The following is a 25,855-nucleotide window of genomic DNA, read 5'->3' on the forward strand; positions in this document are numbered from 1 at the left end:
CAAAGTTTATCTATGGAAAAAATCTTCAGGGCTGGCTGGGAATAAAGCCTAGAATATTGGGGTTTCCTTAGGCATAATTTTGGAGTATTACATTATGTTCCTAATCATGTATATTTGCCTCAAAAAATGTTTCTCTTTAAAATCTACTTAAAGGAAAATTCAGCTGCATTTATATAGTCTGTTAGGATAAAATAATACTGAACAGACACCTTAAAGTGCTAATCAAAATGTAGTCCTTGGATCAGCTGGCAAAAACATTAGCTGGGAGCTGTGTAGAAATGCAAAGCCTGTGACGCCACCCCAGCCTTGCTACTTCAGAGTCTCTGTTTCTACAAGCACTCCGCAGGTGATTTGGGGGTCACATTAAAGTTAGAGAAAAACTTCAAGCTTACCTTTCCTCCTTGTAAACACACGAACATAGTTTATTTTCTTTTTAGGGACAAATAATGAAAAGTAGTTTTCTAATTGCCAGATCAAGACTAGTTGTTAAGATTTTCATGCTCTTGGCTGGGTGTGGCGGCTTACACCTGTACCCCCAACGCTTTGGGAGGCCCAGGTGGATGGATCACCTGAGGCGAGGAGTTTGAGACCAGCCTGGGGACATGGTGAAACATGGGGTTTCTACTAAAACAAAAAATTAGCTGGGCATGGTGACAGGCGCCTGTGTAATGCTAGCCACTCAGGAGGCTGAGGCAGGAGAACTGCATAAATCTGGGAGGCCGGGGTTGCAATGAGCCATTGAACTCCATCCTGGGTGAAATCCCGTCTCCAGGAAAAAAAAGACTTTCATGCTCTTTATATAACAATTCACTTTGAAAAGGAAAAATGAATTCATACTGTATAAGGTTTTCAAACTAAGTGGTTATAGTAAAATTAACCCACAAAGTTCAAACAACTTGACAGAAATTTCTTATGTGTATTTTCAGGCACTAGAATATGCCTATTTAATGTTTAAGTTTTTATATATCTACAATTCTAAAAAACAGGCAACTCTGACAATCTAAAGGCTTTTACTGAAGCTTGGTCACAAAACATGATTTACACTGGCATTAAGTGATTAACAGTCTCTACCCCACTTAACTGTAGCAATTTTCACTCTGCAGCAGAAACTTTAATACATAAACTTGCACAAACTCATATGTTTAGTAGAGGTCCTACCATAAACCTCATTGGAGATGTTATGCAGTACATAGTATACCTCCCTAAGGGTTTCAGATTAAGAGATGTGCTTTGTTTTTAGAGTGGTCCTTTAGGATAAGTTTACTTGACAGAGCAGGAGAAGAAACCAAGGAAAGGAAATCAAATCTACCTGAATAAATCTTCATGTTAGTAGTGGCTAAATAAAAACAACATAATATGATGCCTTAGAAACAGTAATTGTAGTATGTTAAAAAAAAAAAAAAGACAGACACAATAAATTGCTCAAACAAGATCTTAGCTTGGGGGTGTGTCTGAGAAAAAGCTGAAAAAGAAACTTGAAAATGGCAAGGGGCATCTTTTCCGAAATTTTCCCTCGAGAAACCAGAATTCAAAATATAATAAAAAGAGGTATTTCCGCAGATATATAGTAGATCCATCAAAAATAATGCAAATGGCTTCCTTGACCTTTAGATACCAATAGTCATAAAAATCATGTCCATAAAAAAACTCAGCCCATATTTCTAAGTTTTCTAGTATGCACCACACAATTATAATACGATGCCATTTATTTACATGATTCTGAAAGAATATGAGTCCCCAGGATCAAATATATACATTTTTAATATTTGAAATATTTACATAATGGAACCATGTCAGGGTTCAAGTGTAAGAACAGTTTTTTCAAATGTCCTCTCAAGGTGTTTAAAAAAAAATCCAGTAATTCAAAGCTCACATTATGCTTTTCTAACAGGCCAATCTTTACCTTTCTTTTAAATAAGTACTCAGACATGGGAACAGTTACAACTAATTTGTGTGAAAAGCTGTTTGAAACTTGTTACATTTTCAGGTAATTTTGCTCCCTGGTGAAATTCTGATCTACAACAAAGAGAGTCCCAGGAATTTCTCTGAGCACATCATCAGTGCATTTTTAAACACTAATGAGCCAAGGCAAAACGATATAAACCTTCTACAGGACAAAAATGAAACAAAAAAATTAGTGGTTGGTAATTACCTTGATGATTTACCTTCATCCTTAAATAAGATGTAAATATAACTTGTAAGTTGCCAAGCAGAATACCTATCATGTTTGTAAAACTCTCATTGTCTGTCAATTTGCCTAGTTTCATTTTTTGTTTTGTTCTAAAGGGGGTTTTCACTTATACTTTTGAAATGAATTTTTTGTTAAATAAAGGGATATAATTAAACTAAGGACCAATTAGTGCAAAAATGCATTAAATACAACTCTCCAGGATTTTAGGGTATGCCTCATTTCTGAGCAATAAAATTAAAGGGGAAAATCACTATGATCCATATTCCTTTAAAAGAGAAACTGAAGCAGCCAGCTTATTAATATGGAAACCCCATCCAGTTAGCAGACTGTTGCTCACTACACCAGAATACCATGCTATGAGAAACTAACAACCTAATTATACCAGACATTTTGGGTTCGAACAATGTAACTTTTCCTTTACAATTCTGTTAGGAAATGTTTTAAGGACCCCACCAAAGCAAATTAGGGAAAAGAAAGACTTTTACACATACATTCATAGAACACATTCATACAGAAATACAGTAGAAATGGATTGTCTGCTAATTTTTGCATTCTAATTTTAAACTCCATGCCTTCACAAGGGCTTGCCATTTCTGATCAAAAGAGAGTAGGGGTGGTAATAGATATGACTGGTGTTTTCAATTAAAATTGTTCATGTTGGTTCCTATACAGTACATTTCAATATTAAGTGCAATTCTGCAAAAGAATTGGGGAGTCGTTTTAATATTTACAAGGAACAAATCAGCAGAACAAGATTATGTCAGATAGGCTGTATACAGTAGCTGCGGCTTATAAAACATACCAGTAATTTGTACCTGGTGAGTATAAAGAGAACCAAGGATTCAGATGACTTTACAACCAAGGGAGTACACAGGGCAACAAATTAGAGGACAAAAAAATTCACATTTTCTACAATAAAAAAAAAATTACAGCTCTCACAATGTCTTCGAAGACAAAGAAAAATTTGAAGTCTTTAAAAGGGTGGTGAAGAAGATATCTGAAATGGAACACTCTAAATATAAAAAGTTTTACTTCACAAGACCAATTTTCTTGGCTTCTGTTTCATATATCAATAATCTCCACATTTTGACTATAAAAACTTCTGCTTCTTCATCAAGTACCTAAAGAGGAAACAAAACAGCAACACATGTAAGAGAAGCAATCATCATCATCTCCCAACAACAGTGACTAGTAGAACAGTTTTTCATCCACTGACTTATTAAGCACTTATTACTTAAATGCTAGTTAGGATTTTAAGGTTGTTTTGGCGGGGTGGCGGGGAGCGGGGTAATATATGAGATTCTGTATTGTTATTATATAGTTATATACTAGTTCTTCCTAAATTACTTATGTTCTTTATAACAAATATTTGTTTTCTTTAGGAAGTAGTTTAATTTTCACTAAAATGACTTAAAGAAAATTTTCCTAGGCCGGACGTGGTGGCTCATGCCTGTAATCCAAGCACTTTGGAAGCCAAGGTGGGCGGATCACCTGGGGTCGGGAGTTCAAGACCAGCTTGACCAACACGGTGAAACCCCGTCTTAAAATAAATAAACAAACAAATAAATATGAGCCGGGGGCGATGGCTCACACCTGTAATCCCAGCACTTTGAGAGGTGGAGGTGGGTGGATCACCTGAGGTCAGGAGTTTGAGACCAGCCTGGACAACACTTCGGGTGAAACCCCATCTCTACTAAAAAGTACAAAAATTAGCTGGGATATGGTGGGGAGTGCCTGTAATCCCAGCTACTCGGAAAGCTGAGGTGGGAGAATCGTTTGAACCCAGGAGGTGGGAGTTGCAGTGGGCTGAGATCGTGCCATCGCACTCTAGTCTGGGCAACAAGAGCAGAACGCCAACTCAAAATAAATAAATGGGCTGGGTGCAGTGGCTCACACCTGTAATCCCAGCACTTTGGAAGGACAGCGAGGGGCGGATCACCTGAGCTCAAGAGTTCGAGACCAACCTGACCAACATGGAGAAACTACATCTCTACTAAAGATACAAAAATTGGCCAGGGGTGGTGGCACATGCCTGTAGTCCCAGCTACTTGGGAGGCTGAGGCAGGAGAATCGCTTGAACCCAGGAGGCGGAGGTTGTGGTGAGCCGAGATTGCGCCATTGCACTCCATCCTGGGCAACAAGAGCAAGACTCCATCTCAAAAATAAACAGATGGATGGATGGATGGATAGTAAATTACCAAGAGCAAAAAAATTCAAAATTCCATGGCTTACTAAACATAAACACTACAATATTTTTGTGATCTGCCTTTTATTCTTTTACCTTTACAGATACTGCATTTACACATGTCTGACAAAACTAGTTCCTAAGGAAATCATATACTTTTCATAAAAAACATAGTAATTTATGAAGAACTAAATAAATATACAATTACATAGTAACAATACAGCATCTCATTTATCCCCAAAAACACAATTTCACAAACTTTTTTTTTTTCCTGGAGACAGGATCTCTCATCACCCAGCCTGGAGTGCAGTGGTATGATCATGGTGACTGCAGCCTTGACCACCCAGGCTCAAGTGATGTTCACACCTCAGCCTAGCCAGTAACTGGGACTACAGGTACACACTGCTACTCCTGGCTAAAATTTGGGCTTTTTTAGTAGAGATAGGGTCTCACTATGTTGCCCGAGCTGGTCTCAAACTCCTGGGCTCAAGCAACCTGCGCACCTCAGACTGCCAAAGTGCTGAAATTACAGGTGTGAGCTGCTGTGCACAGCCCAACCATACCATATTAACCAGCATTTATTGTGTATGTGACACTAAACATTAAATAAGAATGTCAGTATTTAGTATAGTAAACAGAATAAGCAAATGCAATCATCATCACAGAGCACACGTGACTACTGAATACCAAGTCTTTTTACAGTGACAGGAGAATAAATTGTCTTCCTCTCTACTTATGAGTTAGGTTCCTTGTGTCCCCACCACTATTCCTGCCCTCATCCCACACACATCTGGCCCTCTACATTAGGACTGCTGTGAGGTGAAATGGAATACCTTGCTCCCTTCTAAAGGGGACAGCTATGACTATGCTCCAGGGTATCTTTGTCTTGACAAAATGTGGTCCAGTGTTCCCAGGTCTTCGTAGAGGCAGTTCAGGGTAGGAATTTAGAGTACGCAATATCTAGTCAGACTACATAGGTTCAAATTGCACTTATTCTGTCTCTTACGAGCTATAGGTCCTTGGCTGGGCTACTTAACCTGAGCCTCAGTTCCCTCATCTGTAAAGTGGAGGGGACACAGCAACACCACAGCAGTAGGTACTAAGTGGAAATTAAAAGAGTTGTTATGTAGTTAAGTGCTCTGAAGAGTGTCTGGTATATAACAAGCGCTTAATAAGTATCTAGAAGGCTGGGCATAATGACTTAGTAATCCCAGCACTTTGGGAGGCCTAGGTGGGTTAATCACCTGAGGTCAGGAATTTGAGACCAGCCTGGCCAACATGGTGAAACCCCATCTCTACTAAAAATACAAAAATTAGCCAGGCGTGGTGGTGCATGCTTGTAATACTATGCACAGAGGCTGCAGTGAGCCAAGATTGGGCCACTGCACTCCAGCCTAGGCGACACAGGAAGACTCCCTCTCAAAAAATAAAAAAATAAAAAAATAAAAAATAATAATAATAATAAATAAGTCGGCCGGGCGCGGTGGCTCACGCCTGTAATCCTAGCACTTTGGGAGGCCGAGGCAGGTGGATCACGAGGTCAAGAGATCGAGACCATCCTGGTCAACATGGTGAAACCCCGTCTCTACTAAAAATACAAAAATTCAGCTGGGCATGGTCGCGTGTGCCTGTAATCCCAGTTACTCAGGAGGCTGAGGCAGGAGAATTGCCTGAACCCAGGAGGCGGAGGTTGCGGTGAGCTGAGATCGCGCCATTGCACTCCAGCCTGGGTAACAAGAGCGAAACTCCGTCTCAAGAAAAAATAAATAAATAAATAAACAAATAAATAAGTAAGTAAGTATCTAGGAGAGGCCAGAAATTTTGATTTCTATAAAAAAAAATTCTGTCAGGCTGGGCACAGTGGCTCATGCCTGTAATCCCAGCACTTTGGGAAGGTGAGGTGGGAGGATCACTTGAGATCAGGAGTTCAGGACTAGCCTGGCCAAACATGACAAAACCCTTTCACTACTAAGAATACAAAAATTGGCCAGGCATGGTGGTGGGCACCTGTAACCCCAGCTACTTGGGAGCCTGAGGCAGGAAAATCACTTGAACCCAAGAAGAGGGAGTTGCAGTGAACTCAGATCATGCCACTGCACTCCATACAAACTGCGAAACAGAGCAAGACTTGAAAGAAAAGAAAGAGAAAACAGAAGAAAAGAGAGAAAAGAAAGAAAGAGAGAGAGAGGGGGGGGGAGGGAGGGAAGGAAGGAAGGGAGGGAGGGAGGGAAGCAGGGAAGGAAGGAAGGAAACAAAAGAAAGAAATTTGTCTCAATTATGGCAATTAATTAAAGAACTTTTAGGCCAATCATGGTGGCTCATGCCTATAATTCCAGAACTTTAAGAGGCCGAGGCAAGCAGATCACCTGAGGTCAGGAACTCGAGACCAGGCTGACCAACATGGAAAAACCCTGTCTCTACTAAAAATACAAAATTAGCCGGGTATGGTGGCACATGCCTATAGTCCCAGCTACTCAGGAGGCGGAGGCAGGAGAATCGCTTGAAGCCGAGAGGTGCAGGTTTTGATGAGCCATTGCACTCCAGCCTGGGCAACAAGAGCAAAACTCCATCTCAAAAAAAAAAAAAAAAAAAAAAAAAAAAAAAAAAAAAAAGAACTTTTAATCAGATTTCTATGAGCCAGATTTGACCTTAGTTTAAGAATTCTGTTGTAACACTAGTTAACATCAGAGTCATACTTCAGAGAGATACAGGCACAAAATGCAACCGAACTTCATTTAATTTACATAAAATGAAGAAAAGTATAAAAAAGTCAGACCTTTGTTAAAACAGTACTCACGCGGCCGGGTGTGGTGGCTCATGCCTGTAATCCAAGCACTTTGGAGGCCAAGGCAGGCGGATCACCTGAGGTTGGGAGTTCAAGACCACCCTGACCAACACGGTGAAACCCCATCTTTTTATATATAAACAAAAACAGTACTCACGCTAAAAATACAGTCTCCTCATTTATTCAAGAAATATTTACAAGGCCCATGAGCTTTCTAGCAGAAGTGTTTGACAACACGAGCTCAACTGGTTTCCTCCCATTCTAATCAACAATGAGCCACAAAATGATAATCAACAGGGGCCTAAATATACTTCAAATAGCAACATTAACAGATCAACAAATCTAGATTAATATTGACATGAAATCTTTACTATGTTGGGAACTCTGCTGAGGCCAAACACTAGCACCCTGTTTTATTTTAAAAATGCCTTTACTCAGGCCTAACTATGACACCCTTTATCCCAAGAAAAAAGGGGCTAGAAGTTCGGTCAAGTTCAGAATCCAGCCCCAAGGAATGAAATCTATTCATCACATTTCTCCTTTCCTCTGAGGCAATGAAGTTTTCACAAATGTTTTATGAGGTGTTCTAAAACAACAGCTGCATTCAGCTAGTGAGGCAGCAGAAAAGGGATGTTATCTGGCTTTAGACATCATATAATGCCTGGACACAAAACAGCTTGACCTCACAATCCTTCCTTTTAGTTATAAACCCCAGTATGTCCTTCCCTGGCATCTTCGGAGACAGCTGGAAGTACAAATTCTCCCAGACATCTACCATTTCAAATCATGCTTGATGATTCTTCCTTCCTTATCTTCCCATTGCTGCCTTCTCACTCTGCCCTTTGGAGCCCTATTCCATTTTACACGAGACACTGACAACTACTTTATCTAGGTTTTTCCTCTTAACAGAAACCCTCCTCTATCTCCTAGAGCGCTGACACTTCTTAGGGAGTCTCAGGGAGTCTCTCACTCTTAGTGTCTTAGTCTCCACAGGAATGACTGGTGAATCTTCACTGTTGCCTTATTTTTACCTTTTCACGTTTTTCTCTCTGCTTTATATACTGTTTGTTAAAAAAAAAATAAATAAATAACAACAATTCCATGGAAGTTCATGAGCTCTCACCACCCTATCCACTGCAAGAGCAGCTATCTAGCAAATACCCAGTCTTTCTCCCACATAAATGAGTACTCTGGCAACGAGTTGAGTATTTCTCTCCAATCCAACTCCCAACACTCAGGAATTTCCCATAGCCATACTTTGCACCTTGCCGTCATCTACAGTGACCTATCACATACAGACTTGAACTTTCTACACTTTGATCATAACCTCTCCTTTCAGTTCTTTTATTACAATTCACCTTCCACAACTTCATTGGAACCACTAGTCCTTAATTCATTCAAACCACCAGCTCTGTTTGGGTATTATTTTCTTCTCTTCCTAACTTGGAGCTCATAGTTCAATCTCTCTCGCAACCCTTACCATCAATTTTCTTCTCCTTTCCTGTCTCACAAAATCACAGTGTTAAACACATGTGACCACTGACTATAATCCCAAATTAAATGCAATAGAATTTGACAGAATCCCTGCCAGTCCAACAGATGTTAGGATACCAGCATATATGTACAACTTTGCAGCAATAAAGAAATAGTCCTTTACAGGGACATGGATGGAGCCGGAAGCCACTGTCCTTAGCAAACTAACACAGAAACAGAAAACTAAATGCAGCATGTTCTCACTTATAAGTGGGAGCTAAATGATGAGAACATATGAACACAAAGAAGGGAACAACATACAATGGGGCCTACCATAGGGTGAAGGGTGGGAGGAGGGAGAGGATCAGGAAAAATAACTAATGAATACTAGGCTTAGTACCTGGGTGATAACATAATCTGTTCAACAAACCCCCACGACACAATTTAGCTACATAACAAACCTGCGCATGTATCCAGCTTAAAAAAATGTGTGTGCATTTATATATATATATATATATATATATTTATATATATATGTACACTCATACACATACAACCTACATGTCTCAGTTTCTGTGGTAATCCCTGTGATGCTTAACCCAATTGCTATCAATGTTATCAGATGCCCTATCTCCTCTAACTCCATTATCGTTTCTACGTATCTAATTCAAACAAATACATCAAGGTATCAGTATCTGAATACCTGTCTCTCCACTACTACAGGTCATTTGTTCTACTTATGTTTCTAGAACACTGTACTGGGCATGGGGAAAACATGAATGGAACTGGTGGACAAGAATTAAACCCCAATTTTTAAGTGCTAGGTAATGATTTGTTGCTGTGGATGCCTTTAACCTTTTTAAATGTATATTCAAGTTTGTTTGGCTTTTTTGAGACGGAATCTTGCTGTGTCGCCAGGATGCAGTGCAGTGGTGTGATCTTAGCTAACTGCAACCTCCTCTTCTCAGGTTCAAGTGATTTTCCTGCCTCAGCTTCCCATTGGAACTACAGCGCACACAACGACGACCAGATAATTTTTGTTTAGTACAGATGGGGTTTCACCATGTTGGCCAAGACGGTCTCAATCTCTTAACCTTGTGATCCACCCACCTCACCCTCCCAAAGTACTGGGATTACAGGCACGAGCCACTGTGCCCAGCCATTCAAGTTTTAATTCAGGCATAAAAAAGATTCTGGAACAAAAATAGGCAGGAAGTGAATCAAATTCAAAAGTGAGTTTTTATAGATGCCAATTAAAATATTAAGAATAGTGCACTTCTGGCCAGGTATGGTGGGGCTCATGCCTGTAATCTCAACATTTTGGGGGACTGAGGCAGGAGGATCACTTCAGCCTAGGAATTCAAGACTAGCCTGGGCAACATAGTGAGACCCCATCTCTATTTTAAGACAAAAAACTGGGCTGGGCGCGGTGGCTCAAGCCTGTAATCCCAGAACTTTGGGAGGCCGAAGCAGGTGGATCATGAGGTCAAGAGATCGAGACCATCCTGGTCAACATGGTGAAACCCCGTCTCTACTAAAAATACAAAAAATTAGCTGGGCATGGTGGCGCGTGCCTGTAATCCCAGCTACTCAGGAGGCTGAGGCAGGAGAATTGCCTGAACCCAGGAGGCGGAGGTTGCAGTGAGCCGAGATCGTGCCATTGCACTCCAGCTTGGGTAACAAGAGTGAAACTCTGTCTCAAAAGAGAAAAAAAAAAAAAAAAAAGACAAAAAACTTTTTTTTAAAATAGTGATGAAAAATAGTGAATTTCTAACTTACCATGGCAACATCATCTAAAATGCTCTGGGGTGAACTATGAGCCATAACCTGAAAGAAACAAATAATTTTCATGTGAAAAATAAACAAAGTATTACCAATATAGTCAAGAAATTTTAAGATATTAACCCCTGAATTCAGACAGGAATTTCTTGTGGCTAAGGAACCATTCCACAAATGTTTTAATTTTCAGATTATTACTCTGAAAGAGGCACCAGAACCTAGGATCTTAATCTCTATGTTTGTCTGTTGTCTAATTTTAAGTCAAATTTGACACAGTTTTAATGCCACAATAATTATAAAGTTGAAGAAAAGAAGGAAATTTACTGTTCATGACATCAAAAGAGCACTACTGACAGAAAAATAGCATAGGTATACCTTTACAGGAATACGGTGCTTCTACTATGTTAACTGTTTATTCAACTTAAGACTATGGTTTTAGGAGACAATGGAAGGATATGATATGCCTTAGTGATTAAGAGCATAGGTTTCAGAGACTAGACTCATTATACAGCATAACCAAGACACAATCTCTCCTTAAACCTCAATTTCCTCATGTATAAAATGGGTATAATATTCGTGACACACATCCTAAGGGTGTTTGGTTGGAAGAAGATAAAGTTCCTTCTTTTCTTTTTTTTTGAGATGAGGAATCTCGCTCTTAATGGCCCAAGCTGGAGGACAATGGTGCTATCAGGGCTCACTTCAGTCTCCGCCTCCTAGGTTCAAGTGAGTCTTCTGCCTCAGGGCTCAGTTCAATCTCTGCCTCCTAGGTTCAAGTGAGTCTCCTGCCTCAGCTGGGATTACAGGCACTTGCCACTGCGCCCACCTAATTTTTGTCTTTTTAGTAGAAATGGGGTTTTGCTATGTTGGCCAAGCTGGTCTCAAACTCCTGACCACAAGTGTTCTGCTCAGGGGGCCTCCCAAAGTGCAGGAATTACAAGGCATGAGCCACCACACTTGGCCTAGAGTTAACATTTTATAGAACTTTATCTTTGGCTGGGCACCGTGGCTCACGCCTTGTAATCCCTGCACTTTGGGAGGCCAACGTGGGTGAATCAGTTTAAGTCAGGAGTTCTAGACCAACCTGGCCAACATGGTGAAACTCCCTCTCCACTAAAAATACAAAAAATTAGCTGGGTGTAAACCAAACACCACATGTTCTCACTCTTAAGTGGGAGTTGAACAATGAAAATGCATGGACACGGGGAGGGGAACATTACACACTGCGGCCTGTTGGGAGGTGGGAGACTAGGAGAGGGATAGCATTAGGAGAAATACCTAATGTAGATGACGGGTTGATGGGTGCAGCACTTACCATAGGTATACCCTGGCTCGTGTATACCTATGTAACAAACATGCACATTCTGCACATGTATCCCAGAACTTAAAGTATAATTAAAAAACAGAAAAGAAAAAAAAATTAGTTGGCTGTGGTGGTGCATGCCTACAATTTCAGCTTCTCTGGAGGCAAAGGCAGGAGGATCACTTTACACTGGGCGTTCAAAGCTGCAGTGAGCCATGACTGCACCACTGTACTCCAGCCTGGGCAATGACAAGACTCTGACTCAAACAAACAAACAAACAAAAAACAACAACAAAAAACAACTAATACCTGCCAAGAATACAGCCTGTCAGTCAATAAACACTGATTGTTATTATGATATGAAAGGGATTATTTTGATCCTATTCAAAGAATGAGTGACTGACAAAGGAGTTGATGGGAAAAGCTACTGGTTATGTCCACAAAATCTCAACATAATTCTTCCAACCAAAGATGATGGCACAGCATTTTCAGGGACAGGAAGAGAGAGCACATAATTGGCAGTAGCCGGCAATTCCATCCTCCTTGACCCTTTGAAATATGGTGTGAGGAATCTAAGTGGGATGGAAAGGTTCATTTAAAGCAGACAAATCTGCATTTACTGCAATGAATAAAAATGAATAAAAACACACCAAAAATAAAAATAATTTTGAAAAAGCAGATATAAATCACTTAATTGAACCTAAACCATCATGTAACTTGACTCTAAGACTTTTGCTCTTTATTTTAGAAATTGTCTAATATTTTAATACATAAATGTTGGCATGAAAGAGAATAAATGACTAACCTTAGAACAAACAAAATCAACTAATGTAGCTTCTTCTTCACCTATATATTCTATGATTTTCTTATTAATCCATGGTCTAATTCGACGTTCCATCAGTATCTGCAAAACAAAGCACCGTTACTGAATTAAAGAATTCTATCTTTCTATCACATTTACTAAAGCCTCAATTTTCCTGAGACTAAACTATGTTAATTCATAAGTTGAACTAAGACAGATATGTATCAAAATATAATCATCTGCTTTTAACTTAAGTCTTCAAGTACCACCAAAAATTTTCAATTGATCGAGACCATCCTGGTCAACATGGTGAAACCCCGTCTCTACTAAAACTACAAAAAATTAGCTGGGCATGGTGGCACGTGCCTGTAATCCCAGCTACTCAGGAGGCTGAAGCAGGAGAATTGCCTGAACCCAGGAGGCGGAGGTTGCAGTGAGCCGAGATCGCGCCATTGCACTCCAGCCTGGGTAACAAGAGCTAAACTCCGTCTCAAAAAAAAAAAAAAAATTTTTCAATTAATTTCTTGACCATGGCATTGAGTTGGTATAAAGATGATCATCCCTACTTATTTGTTATTAATAGAATCAAACGAGATTTTCTTTCTTCTAATGAATTTTTATGGCATATTCCAACTGCTCCCAATAACATGATGAAATATAATTTCCTACTCACAGAATCCACAATAGACCAATCCAGGGGATAAGCAAAGAGCTCAGGTTTGGCTGTAGGGATTTTCTCAATGAGACTCTTAATGTGTTTACGCTTTTCTTCAGTGTTTACGGTGCCTTTGGCTGCATTTTTATCATCTTCACCATAATCCAAGGGGACCAGTTTCCTTTTTCGGGGTACGTCATCACTGTCTTCATCCTCAAATTTGTTAAAGACACTATCTACAGGTAGTTTCTTTCTCTTCACAGAATTAGGCTGACCAGGACTATTGGAAGCACCTATAGTAAAAACACTCTCTTAGCATGATAACTTAATTTTCAAATGTTTCATTTTATAACCCACCATCCCTCAAAAGTAGTGCAAAACATACTTCCACAAATCTCAGAGAAAGATCCCAACTGTAAAAAATAACTCACTACTCACAAGTGCTAGAAAATTAAACTTTTCACTTCTTCTCAGAACTCGAGGCAGCTGCAGATATAGGAGCACTAGTAAAACTATGAAAACAATCGTGAGCTAGAAAGGCATTTTTAGTAATCTTCTATCTACCTAACCAAGCACAAATATATAATTCTCCTTAAAGCACAATACAGGTATTTGCACGGGTGAAGGGGAGAAAATAAAGGAGGAAGGAAATGCTGACATACCCAGTTTAAGACTTAATCCTATTTTTGGCCTATGCTCCTCAGGTTGCTGTTGATCTGGTGAATTTTCATGAGGAATAATAATACCACAGGGAGACTCATCCCCAGGAGTGTTGGGTGTTGCATTGCCACTGGCAGAGGAAACGGACGGAGCAGAGCTGATGGGCCTCAGAGTAGGTTTGAGACAAGGCTTTTGCTCTGGTTCTTCTTCCTCTTCCATGGGTTCTTCTCGTTTTTCTTCTTTTTCTTGCTTTTCTTCTTCTTCCTCTTCTGATTCTGGCTCTTGCTTTATTTGTGGCTGCCTGCGCCTCTCGGCCTCTTGTTCCATCTAAAACCAAAACAATAATCAATTAACTACAACTCTACAATATTCAACTTGATCTTTTTTTAAAATGTCTTTTTTATAAGAGAAAAAACTGGGCACAATGGCTCATGCAGTGAGCCCTGCACCACTGCATTCCAACCTGGGCAACAGAGTGAGACACCGTCTCAATAGAAAAACAAAAAAGTCAAAAAACAAAACAAAAATTAGCCAGGCGTGGTGGTGCGCCCCTGTAGTCCCAGCTACTTAGGAGGCTGACACAAGATAATTGCTTGAGAAAAACAAAAACAAAAAAAGGTCAGAGCAGTGGCTCACTCCTGGGTAACACAGCAAAATCCCATCTCTACAAAAAAGCACAAAGAAGTTACCTAGGCATTCTGGCTCACATGTACAGTGTCCCAGATACTCAGGAGGTTGAGAAAGGAGGATCACTTACCGAGGAGACAGGGTTCAGTGAACCGAGATTCCACCACTGTGCTCCAGCCTGGGCAACAAAGCCAGACTCTGTCTCAAGAAAAAAAAAAACATTGGGCACATGGGCATGGTGGCTCACACCTGTAACCCCAAGACTTTGGAAGGCTGAGGCGGGTGGATCACTTGAGGTCAAGAGTTTCAGATTAGCCTGGCCAACACGGCGAAACCCCACCTCTACTAAAAATACAAAAATTAGCCGGGCGGCAGGCACCTGTAATCCCAACTACTTAGGAGACTGAGGAAGGAGAATCACTTGAACAAGGGAGGCAGAGGTTGCAGTGAGCTGAGATTGAGCCACTACACTCTTGCCTGAAAAAAAGACATACATGGAAAACAAAGAATAAGACATCTGCAGGATGTTTAGAATGAAGTTGTAAACCAAATAATACTGATGCCTCGTGTAATTAAATAAAAAGTACTAATAACCTTCCACAAAATAGCATGTTCCATGGAGCATAAAATGCATTTCCCTTAAGCATAAATTAAACTGCATCATACTTGGCTTTAAGATGGCGTGGTAACCTTAAAAAAAAAATATCATGTGGCCGTGCGCGGTAGCTCACGCCTGTAATCCAAGCACTTTGCAGGCCAAGGCGGGCGGATCACCTGAGGTCGGGAGTTCAAGACCAGCCTGATCAACATGGTGAAACCCCATCTTAAAGATAAAAAAAATTGGCCGGGCGCGGTGGCTCAAGCCTGTAATCCCAGCACTTTGGGAGGCCGAGGCGGGTGGATCACGAGGTCAAGAGATCGAGACCATCCTGGTCAACATGGTGAAACCCCGTCTCTACTAAAAATACAAAAAATTAGCTGGGCATGGTGGCGCGTGCCTGTAATCCCAGCTACTCAGGAGGCTGAGGCAGGAGAATTGCCTGAACCTAGGAGGCGGAGGTCGCGGTGAGCCGAGATCGCGCCATTGCACTCCAGCCTGGGTAACAAGAGTGAAACTCTGTCTCAAAAAAAAAAATAAATAAAATAAAATAAATAAATAAATAAATAAATAAAATAAAATCATGTGGATGTTATATTATCTTACCCTCTGGAGCTCTGCATCTGGATCTGGATGCCCTTCTGCCAGAAGGCGTTGCCTGATTTCCTCAAGCTCCTCTTTCTCTCTCTTCCTATCTCGTTCATCTGCTTCCATTTCCTTTTCTCTATCACGCAGCCTTTTCTGAAGAGCACTTCCTCTGCAAAAGTGAATGATAAAAGGCCTAATTTAATACTCAGGTCATTGAGTAGTGCACATGACATTTTCAACAGCACCTCTTTTTAATACTACAACCTACATGCTAAGAGGTTTAAAGAATGTCTTAATGTTCTGTAAAGAACACGCAAGAATGTGCTCTATACACATAAATGTGTTACAAATAAGCATCATCTTGTCATTTATCACTATGTTCCCTTCATTCTTAAAGCCCTTCTAGTCAGTGTCTAAACAAGTGAAATAGTCGCTTTCAGAAAGAGGGCTCCCATTTTGTGCCTATTTCACAAGGAATACTTAATAATTTTTGTTTTCCTAGACACCAAGCTAAAAAAATATATAAATAGCATTAGCAGCACTAAGGGTTCTGTATGCTCAATTTAAATTAATTCACTTGTAAAAAACATCTCAAAAAGTAGTGCAGAATCAACAGAAAACAGAGGTTCTTTTCTATATAGCAGTTCATTATGTCTCAGAATGTTGAAGTTATACATTGCCACTTTATGTTTCTAGTCTTCAGTAATTTAACTGATTTCATGGTATTTCATACAAAGTCAAAACCCTGGCACTCTTTAAATTTAGGCTGATAATGCCAATGTTTTAATTATTTTGGCTATACGGTATTAAATTCAACTAAATTAAATATCTTCATGATGACTGTATCATGTCGGACAAACTACAGATAAAATATTATCAAGGCACTGTCTATATCCCCAGGGAACTTACGGTTTGAATGGAAGGCAGAACAAAACATGCAATTTTGCCATAATGTCATAAATACTAGAATGAGAGTTATTTGAAAATGCCATGGGAACAAAGAATGAGGGAAGGCAATTGTTACAACTCTTGCTTCACAATAATTTATCAATTTGGAGATGGGGTGAGAGAAGGGAGGTCATACTGCTAGGAGACCAAAATTTCTAGACAAAGCCAGATAGTTACAGACATTAGTTGTAACTTGCAATAAAAACTGGACCTAAGGCCGGGCGCAGTGGCTCAAGCCTGTAATCCCAGCACTTTGGGAGGCCGAGGCGGGTGGATCACGAGGTCAAGAGATCGAGACCATCCTGGTCAACATGGTGAAACCCCATCTCTACTAAAAATACAAAAAATCAGCTGGGCATGGTGGCGCGTGCCTGTAATCCCAGCTACTCAGGAGGCTGAGGCAGGAGAATTGCCTGAACCCAGGAGGCGGAGGTTGCGGTGAGCTGAGATTGCGCCATTGCACTCCAGCCTGGGTAACAAGAGCGAAACTCTGTCTCAAAAAAACAAAAAAACAAAACAAAACTGGACCTAGCAGACAGGTGTGGTAGCCCATACCTATAGTCCAATCTACTCGAGAGACTGAGGAGGGAGGATTGTTTGAGCCCAAGAGTTCAAGGTTACAGTCAGCTATGATCATGCCACTGCATTTCAGCTGAGTTAAAACCCTGTCTTTAAAATAGTTAAGAAAAATTTTTTAAAAATCAGACCTATTTACCACACATGAAAAAAAAACAGTATTATTCGATATAATACTATTATGGGCTCCCCACTACAAAAAAGATGCATAGAATTGTTGATCCTTTTCTGATAGCTCTTTTCTCCCCCCCAAAAAAACAGTGTATCAGCTACAGAAGTAATTACTACATGCAATGTGAAGGTTTCTTGTTTTCTTATTCTACTTAGTACATCTGCGTTATCAGCTGTGAAGACAGGGCAAACTATAGCTAATAAAAAACCAAGTAGAACAAACCTTCTTTACCTGTAATATTTGGGGTCATCTCTATCATCATCATAGTCTTCTAAGAATTCTTTTAGTCGTTTTGCTTCTTTGGCCTTTGAGGAAATGAAGAACAAGGTATAAAATTAACATACAAGTATAATAAAGATTACCCTTCCCTCTTTTGTGGAAACAGGTTTTTCCTAACCAGACATAAACCAAGAGTAAGAGGCAGATTAACATGAATTTCTCGTCACATAACTTAAAGAAAAACATAGCTGTTTCAATATAGGAAAGTTTCTCCAGGATCCCAAAATTCAATACTTAACAATGTATAATGTATTCGGCTATTTGGTTTAAATAAACTTGTTGAGCTAACCTGGGAAATGTTATTTTTAACATTAAATGAGCTAATATATAAAATTAAATGAGCTAATATATAAAACACTACGCTATGTCTTCCACAGAGAAAATATTTTCTAACTTAAGTTGGAACTATCTGCACAGTTGCCTCTCTACAATTGTACATAAAATGATTTTACTGTAAAATGAGCTAATATATAAAACACTACTACTCTATGCCATAATAAAGATAATACTTTGGTTAAAAAGATTTTTCTTATCCCTTTAAATTTAGTTTTCATACACTTCATAATTAAGTATAAATTACATTAGACAATAATGGCTTATCTGAAAAATGCACACCACATATATATACAATGCTACAATAAATATGGTCTCTGAATATAATCTTCAAAATACAATACCTAAACACACCAACAAAACTGAAGATTATCTTATTAAATGAAAAAAATATGGCTGAATGTGGTGGCTCACATCTGTAAACCCAGCACACTTTGGGAGGCCAAGGCGGGTAGATCATTTGAGAACTGGAGTTCAAGACCAGCCTGGCCAACATGGTGAAACCCTGTCTCTACTAAAAATACAAAAATTAGCTGGGCGTGGTGGCGTGCAACTATAATCCCAGCTACTCAGGAGGTGGAGGTTGCAGTGAGCCAAGATCGCACCACTGACTGCACTCCTGCCTGGGTAGCAGAGCAAGACTCTGCCTTTAAAAAAAAAAAAAAAAAAAAAAAAAAAGCATGCGTGTATATTTTAAGGTAGATGATACTACAATAACACTACAATAAACAGCTTTTAAGAAATGCAGAATTTAAAATTTAAATCACGTACTCCAATCAATTGAAAGGTAATGTCTACCTAACTCTAAGCTGATAGCAAACAATCCATGAGATAACATGAATCTCCTCCTAGGATGGAGTGCAATGGTATGATCTTGGCTCACCGTAACCTCCACCTCCTGGGTTCATGCGATTCTCCTGCCTCAGTCTTTTTTGTTTTGTTTTTTGTTTTTTAAGGTGGGGTTTCACCATGATGGCCAGGCTGGTCTTGAACTCCTGACCTCAGGTGATCAACCCACCTCGGCCTCCCAAAGTGCTAGGATTATAGGCGTGAGCCACAGCGCCCGGCCTCCTGCCTCAGTCTTGAGAGTAGCTGGGATTACAGGCATGCACCACCACGCCTGGCTCATTTTGTATTTTTAGTAGAGACGAGGTTTCTCCATATTGATTAGGCTGGTCTTTGAACTCCCGACCTCAGGTGATCCGCTCGTCTTGGCCCCACAAAGTGCTGGGATTACAAGGGTACCCAGTCCAATTTTGCAGACTCTTTAAAAAAAAAAAAAAAAAAAAAAAGTTTGCCAGGCCCAGTGGCTCACGCCTGTAATCAAAGCACTTTGGGAGGCTGAGGCGGGCGGATCACCAGGTCAAGAGATCAAGACCATCGTGGCCAACATGGTGAAACCACATCTCTTTAAAAAAAAGAGAGAGAGAGAGAAAAAAAAGTTGCATAAATTCCTGACTTAAATATTACTATATGACAAATTAATTTTGATAGCATACAAAAAGATAGGTGCAGCAAAAATTTGAAAGGAGGAAAAAAGATTTTGGTGCACTTAAATTGGTTTGAAATTGCTCAAAATACATAAAAATTAAATCATGCATGAACGGAGACACTTGTGCATTTCAATTATTAAGTTGCTTGTAGTTAGCAATAAATGATATAATCTAGGCTGGGTGAGGTGGCTCATGCCTGTAATCCCAGCACTTTGAAAGGACAATGCATTCTAGCCTGGGTAACAAGAGCAAAACTCCATCAAAAAAAAAAAAAAAAAATCTAATCTGATTTTGTACCTGAAAAATCACTTATTTTAGCATAGAATCTTACCATTTCTCTTCTTCTTTCTTCTTCTCTTTCAGCTTCTTTCTCATATTCCCGGGTTTTCTTTCGTTCTCTAATTTCCCAATTCTTAAGGCGCTAAAAAAATTAAATTTTCAAAGCTTTAAAAATTTATATATAGTGTCCCATAAATTTTTATTAACCTATTAAGGGATATCAAAGCTTTAAGAATAAAAGCATTTGCTCAATTTACCTCTTGATAAGCAGCTTCTTTCTCTCGGAGTTTTCTTTCAAGTTTTCGTCGTTCATATGCATCTTCTTCATCTTCTTCTCGGTCCCGTTTTTTGTCTTTTTCTCTTTCTCGCTCCCGTTCCCTCTCTCGCTCTCTCTCTCGCTCCCGTTCTCGTTCTCGCTCTCGTTCTCTCTCTCTCTCTCTTTCCCGCTCTCGTTCCCTTTCACGATCTCTACTTTTTTCTCTAATGCAAACAAAATTTTTTTACACATCTGTGAGTCTACTGTTTTCCTTTCAAGACAAAAGGAAAGGGGGGCAACATATATTATGAAATAATATAAATCTCACAGACCAGAATCTAGCACTTGATTTCCACAGAACTATATAACCTCCTCTACACACATCAGAAAGACATAATTCCAGTCCCAAATCCTAAACTGCATTCATTCTAATGTCGGTGTTAATGCTTACTGGTATGTCGGAAAACAAATATATCCTGAATATAAAATAGTTATAAGTCATTCAAATGAATGATTAGTTAATGCCCATATGCTGGAATATTAGTCAATCACATGATAGTGTAAAACAGAAAAAAAGGAAAACTATTAATTCCCAAAAGAAACATGAAGGACTAATGAATACGTTAAGAGATAGTTTACCTTACTAGTGATCAAGGAGTAAGAGCTGGCAAACACGGAAAACAGAATTTTGAGATGCTGCATGGATAAAGTCAGAACTTACAAGTATCAGCACTGAATGTTCCCCAATATTCAATATTTAGTGATAAAATCTAGGCCAGGCACAGTGGCTCATGTTTGTAATCCCAGTACTTTGGGAGGGTGAGGCAAGCGGATCACAAGGTCAGGAGTTTGAGACCAGCTTGGCCAACGCAGTGAAACCCCATCTCAACTAAAAATACAAAAAAAATTTGGTAGGTGTGGTGGCGGGCACCTGTAATCCCAACTACTCAGGAAGTTGAGGCAAGAGAATCGCTTGAACCTGGCAGGCAGAGGTTATGGTGAGCCAAGATTGTGCCATTGCCCTCTTGCCCAGGTGACAAAACTAGAGTCTATCTCAAAAAAGTAATAAAATCTAATCCCAGCATTTTGAGAAGCTGAGGCAGGAGGCTTGCTTGAGGCCAGTAGGCATGCTGGCATGTGCCTGTAGTCTTAGCTACTCCAGAGGCTAATGTGGGAAGATCCCCTAAACCCAAGAATTCTAGCTTACAGTGATGTATGATTGTATCACTGCACTCCAGCCTATGCGACGGAGCATGATCTCAAAAACAAAACAAAACAAAACAAAAAAACAAAAAACAAAAACAAAAAAAGGCTGGGGGCGGTGGCTCATGCCTGTAATCCCAGCACTTTGGGAGGCCAAGGGGGGATCACCTGAGGTCAGGAGTTCAAGACCAGCTTGACCAACAGGGAAAGAACCTATCTCTACTAAAAATATAAAATTAGCCAGGCTTGGTGGGGCACGCCTATAATCCCAGCTACTCAGGAGGCTGAGGCAGGAGGACTGCTTGAGCCTGGGAGGTGAAGGTTGCAGATCGCCAACACTTCACTGCTGGATGACAGAGCAACACCTTGTCTCAAAAAAAAAAGAATTCACAAACACTTTTAAATAAAAAAGAAAACCTTCCAAAGAATAAAAGAGCCAGAGGTAGATAGTAAACATATAGACAGAAAGGTTAAGCTGTGGAAGTGCAGTGGGCTACAAAACCAAATAAACATGCTAGTGGCTAAAAAGACATGGTGCTAGAGCTGACGTTTCGGTATACAGAACTTCAGCTAAAGAGCAACTAAAAAAATGTCCACGGACCCAGGGGGTGACAGCAGGGAGTCATGTCTCCCCAGAACACTGAGTGGCCACTATGTTTCTTTAAAAAAAAGTGGCATTAGACAGAAATTAACCAGAATTGAAAATTATTACTTTCACCAATTTTGTGTGTGTGTGTGTGTGTGTGTGTGTGTGTGTGAGAGAGAGAGAGAGAAAGGGGGAGAGAGAGAGAGAGAGAGAGAGGCAAAGACATGTTGCCTTTAAAAAAATTCTCAGGCCAGGCGCAGTGGCTCATGCCTATAATCCCAGCACTTTGGGAGGCTGAGGCAGGAGGATCACTTGAGGCCAGAAGTTCAAAGCCAGGCTAATCAATATAGCAAATCCCCATCTCTACCAAAAATGAAAAAATTAGCTGGGCATGGTGGCACAAACCTGTAATCCCAGCTACTTAGGAGGCTGAGGAATACCTGAACCCAGGAGGCAGGGACTGCAGTGAGCCAAGGTCTGCCACTGTACTCCAGCCTATGTGACATGACAGAGTAAGAATGTCTCACACTCACAAAAAAATTCTCTCATTCCATGAATGCAAATGGTACTCTGGAAGACTACCTGGTAGTTCTATTAAAGCTATCAGGAAATAGTGACTTCTGTAAAGCCTTACCTTGATCGACTTCGATCCTTATTACGGTCTGAGCTCCTTTCTCGATCCCGGTCACGATCTCTCTCTCGATCCCGATCTCGGTCTCTCTCTTTTGTCCGGTCACGGTCCCTATCCCGTTCTCGTTCCCGCTCCCGTTCCTTCTCCTTTTCTCGTTCACGTTCTCTTTCCCTTTCTCGTTCCCGTTCTCGCCTTTCTCGTTCCCTTTCACGCTCCCTCTCTCTTTCTCTCCGTTCTTTCTCAATTTCCTGTCTTTCTTTTTCCTTTTTGCCTTTCTCTTCTTCCAGTTTCTAGAAACCAATAAAAGCACTTTTAGAGTTAACTCTGTAGCTCCAGTATTCAGGTATTTCCCGGCGCAATGCCCAATACTGGGAACAAAACACCAAACCACTGATACATTAATATTAAATACTTGTGGTTTTATGTGACAAATTAAACTGAAGCAATCACAAGACTAGAAGGATTTCGTGCAAAACCATATACTCTACACAGACCAGGAATCTCCAATCTTGGATGCTGGGAGATCGTGTTAGGTGTGGCTGGCCACTCAATGACTATGTACTAACTAAAATGACCATGAAGAAAGTGGTTTGAAATATTTTCTATAAATACAATCACTTGGGTAAAACTCAACTCTGTCCATTATGGATTTCTGTAAATCCACAAATTTATTAATACTAATTATAATCCCAGACGGCATATTACCTAAAGTTGAGGGTTTCAAAGGGCAGGTGGTGCAGAATACCCATAATGCAACTAAATAATCTCTGCCCTCCGACTTGCCCACCCTCCAAAAGAAACACAAACTGAATTCAACAAGAACTGCCTTATTATCTATGGAAACATTTACTCCCACCATTACAAGATGGACAGCCCACCAAATACAAAAAGTTTGAAAATCACTCACTTCAAGCAAAATATATATAACTGTAATCGTTTCATTTAAAATATTTAAAAGCAATATACTTATGCCCATTATGCCTGTAAGACAATGAAAATATATTTACAATGATAAATCCATCCTTGGAAGGAACGATTGTGCATTAACTTACAGATGCTGTGCTAGGACATGGATCGCCAACACTGGATTAACCTTCCCTACAAGCTATGTTTCTGGGAGGAAGAGCAAGTACATGGTTCACAAATAAACCAAATAACAAAGTCAGACCAAGTTTGTACCCTGACAAGATTACCAGTGTACCACACGGTTTCTACACAAACTCAGAAAAAAATATCCCAAACAGATAAAACAAAACACATTTATCCCTTTTGTTTCATGTTTAGTTTCACCAAAATGAAATTTAAACTGCAACAATAAAATGTGCATTTTTCTTTTCTCAGTCATGTAATGCATTTAAAACAACTTTAAAAAGCAATCTTACCTGTCAGATACTCTTTTTCTCTTCCTCATGGATCAGAGAACTGATAGCAGATTATGAAAGAGAAGCTAATGTATGAGCAATATATTCAGTTGCTGTGCCGGTCTATATCAAAGTAGAATGCAGGCAAAGCCAACACTGAATACATTGAAATTACAAAGGGATGAAATGAGAAATGATAGAAAGAGGACAGAAACTGACAACTATTAAAGGGGGAATATCTCATTTCTGAAACAGTTCTAATGAATATAAAAATTTATATTGTAAAATGAGGCTAGACTATATAAAACTTACCTCAATGGCATACACTTAAAAAGAAATTTCTTTATTTCTGAAATAAATACTTACAGAATATTTTAGCTGTTCCAATACTAATTTTTCTTGTAGAATTCCTCAATTTTTAATTCTTATTTCACTGTGCTACTTATATTCAGTTATATAAATAACCATTTGTTTCAGGACTCATTTCAAAAGTTTGGTTCTAAGTAAATGAAAAAGTGAGTGAATCTAGTCCATACTAAATGTTTCCTAAAAGTTTATATATGATATATATATATATATGTATATAAATATATGTATACATGTAAACCTACATATACATGTATATTTTTAAGGACTGGAGAAAGGAAGTGAGGCAAATCTAAAATTATGTAAGAAAGTAATGAAGAGAAAAGGACAGATTAAAAAATCATAAATCTTACCTTATTCTCTCTTCAGACTCATCCGTGCTGTAAATGGACGCCCCCTGCCACGCTGATACCCTGACAGTCTGTGGTTATTTAATAAACTCATACCAAAACATGCAAAGGTTCACTGAGCTCATTTTTTGTTACTGGAGTTTCAGACAACCCTTTTAGCCAAACCACCCAATAAAAAAAAAAAAAAAAAACGGTTTTTGGTTTTTCATTTTGATTTCTTTTTATTTTTAAAAGACATTCTGAAAATTCAAAACATTTCCTCCAGTGAATACTACTAAGGCAGTGAAATGCCAAACAGATTCGCAAACTTTAAAGCAAATATATTTTTGAATTTTTCTTAAAACATGATTTTCTCATCATTTACCAATAACAGGACAGGGTTTAACAAATAAATAAAAACAAAAAGGGGGTAAACCACACACACAATCATATACCATTTTTAAGCTTACTCGGTCCTGAATTTGAGTATTATACCTAACCAAAATGATTCAGCTAAAATGATTTCCCACAGACCACCTTTTCAACTCTCAAAATTAATTTTGGGAGAATTGTTTGGGCTTTTAGACACATTTAATTCTTGAAAAAGCACTGTGTATGTGAGTGAGGGCTGGGCATCTGGATAATAAGTGTTCATTGGCATTATTTGTAAATTTGAGATTTTGAAAGCAATGGGAAAATGTAAAAGAGAAAATGAACATTTAACATTACACTGAGTTAAAGATCTCTCAGTCTATCAGTAAGAACCAGCAACACCTTACTACCTCTAACATCAAAATACATTTCATACGCAGTGTTTGCATTGCACCGTCCAAAAGCATCATTTTCAACATCAGCGAACATTCACAGATGCACTGTCATTGAGAGAAGCTTCAAATAGGCAAAACTCGTGAGTGGGATTTACTAGGCATAAATACCCATTTCCAAGCCAGTTACCCCTTTGCATATTTTTCTGAGGGGGCATCCATAAATATAATAAAAAACAGAAGCTCATACTTACATCCTATTCCTTGTTACTTTCCAAGCTGAGAGTTTCATCTTGCATTAGTCACCATATGATCTCTATCATAATGGTGGGGGTCAATGAATAGATTAGCTTTATGGGAATTTACAGTTCTTCCATGCATCTAAAATTTGGTAAGTCTGGTAACCACTGACCTACTTTTTAATATCTCCCCCACTCAACTTAAGTCTATACAAATATAAATTGTAAATTTTAATCTCAGCTCTAAAGAAAAAGTTTTCCTAAGATTAAGTTAAATAACTGTCCCCAGAAAAACACTAGTGTATGTTATCCTGCTGCCCACTAAATCTAAGTCTGACCTTGATGTTTATGTTGAAATCTAAAAATTAAATTAGCTTCTATGCATATTAAAGTG

The 25,855-nt window shown here is 39.3% G+C and overlaps 1 protein-coding gene across 1 annotated transcript in view; it reads right to left on the reverse strand.

Moving 5' to 3' along the window:
- Nucleotides 1-993: 993 nt before the first annotated feature.
- The window catches only part of RBM25 (RNA binding motif protein 25), a 70,143-nt gene continuing 45,281 nt past the window's right edge, over nt 994-25,855 (reverse strand). The window contains exons 8-17 of the mRNA XM_032246142.1: nt 22,406-22,692; nt 19,984-20,206; nt 19,779-19,868; nt 17,574-17,647; nt 15,665-15,815; nt 13,836-14,160; nt 13,192-13,466; nt 12,522-12,620; nt 10,414-10,461; nt 994-3,312 (exon numbers count right to left, since the gene is read on the reverse strand). Coding sequence (XP_032102033.1) covers nt 3,220-3,312; nt 10,414-10,461; nt 12,522-12,620; nt 13,192-13,466; nt 13,836-14,160; nt 15,665-15,815; nt 17,574-17,647; nt 19,779-19,868; nt 19,984-20,206; nt 22,406-22,692 — 1,665 coding nt within the window. The 3' untranslated portion in view covers nt 994-3,219. The remainder of the gene's footprint in view (nt 3,313-10,413; nt 10,462-12,521; nt 12,621-13,191; nt 13,467-13,835; nt 14,161-15,664; nt 15,816-17,573; nt 17,648-19,778; nt 19,869-19,983; nt 20,207-22,405; nt 22,693-25,855) is intronic.

Source organism: Sapajus apella, unplaced genomic scaffold (genome assembly GCF_009761245.1).
Source record: "Sapajus apella isolate SASKATOON/1434 unplaced genomic scaffold, GSC_monkey_1.0 scaffold59, whole genome shotgun sequence".
NCBI lineage: Eukaryota > Metazoa > Chordata > Mammalia > Primates > Cebidae > Sapajus > Sapajus apella.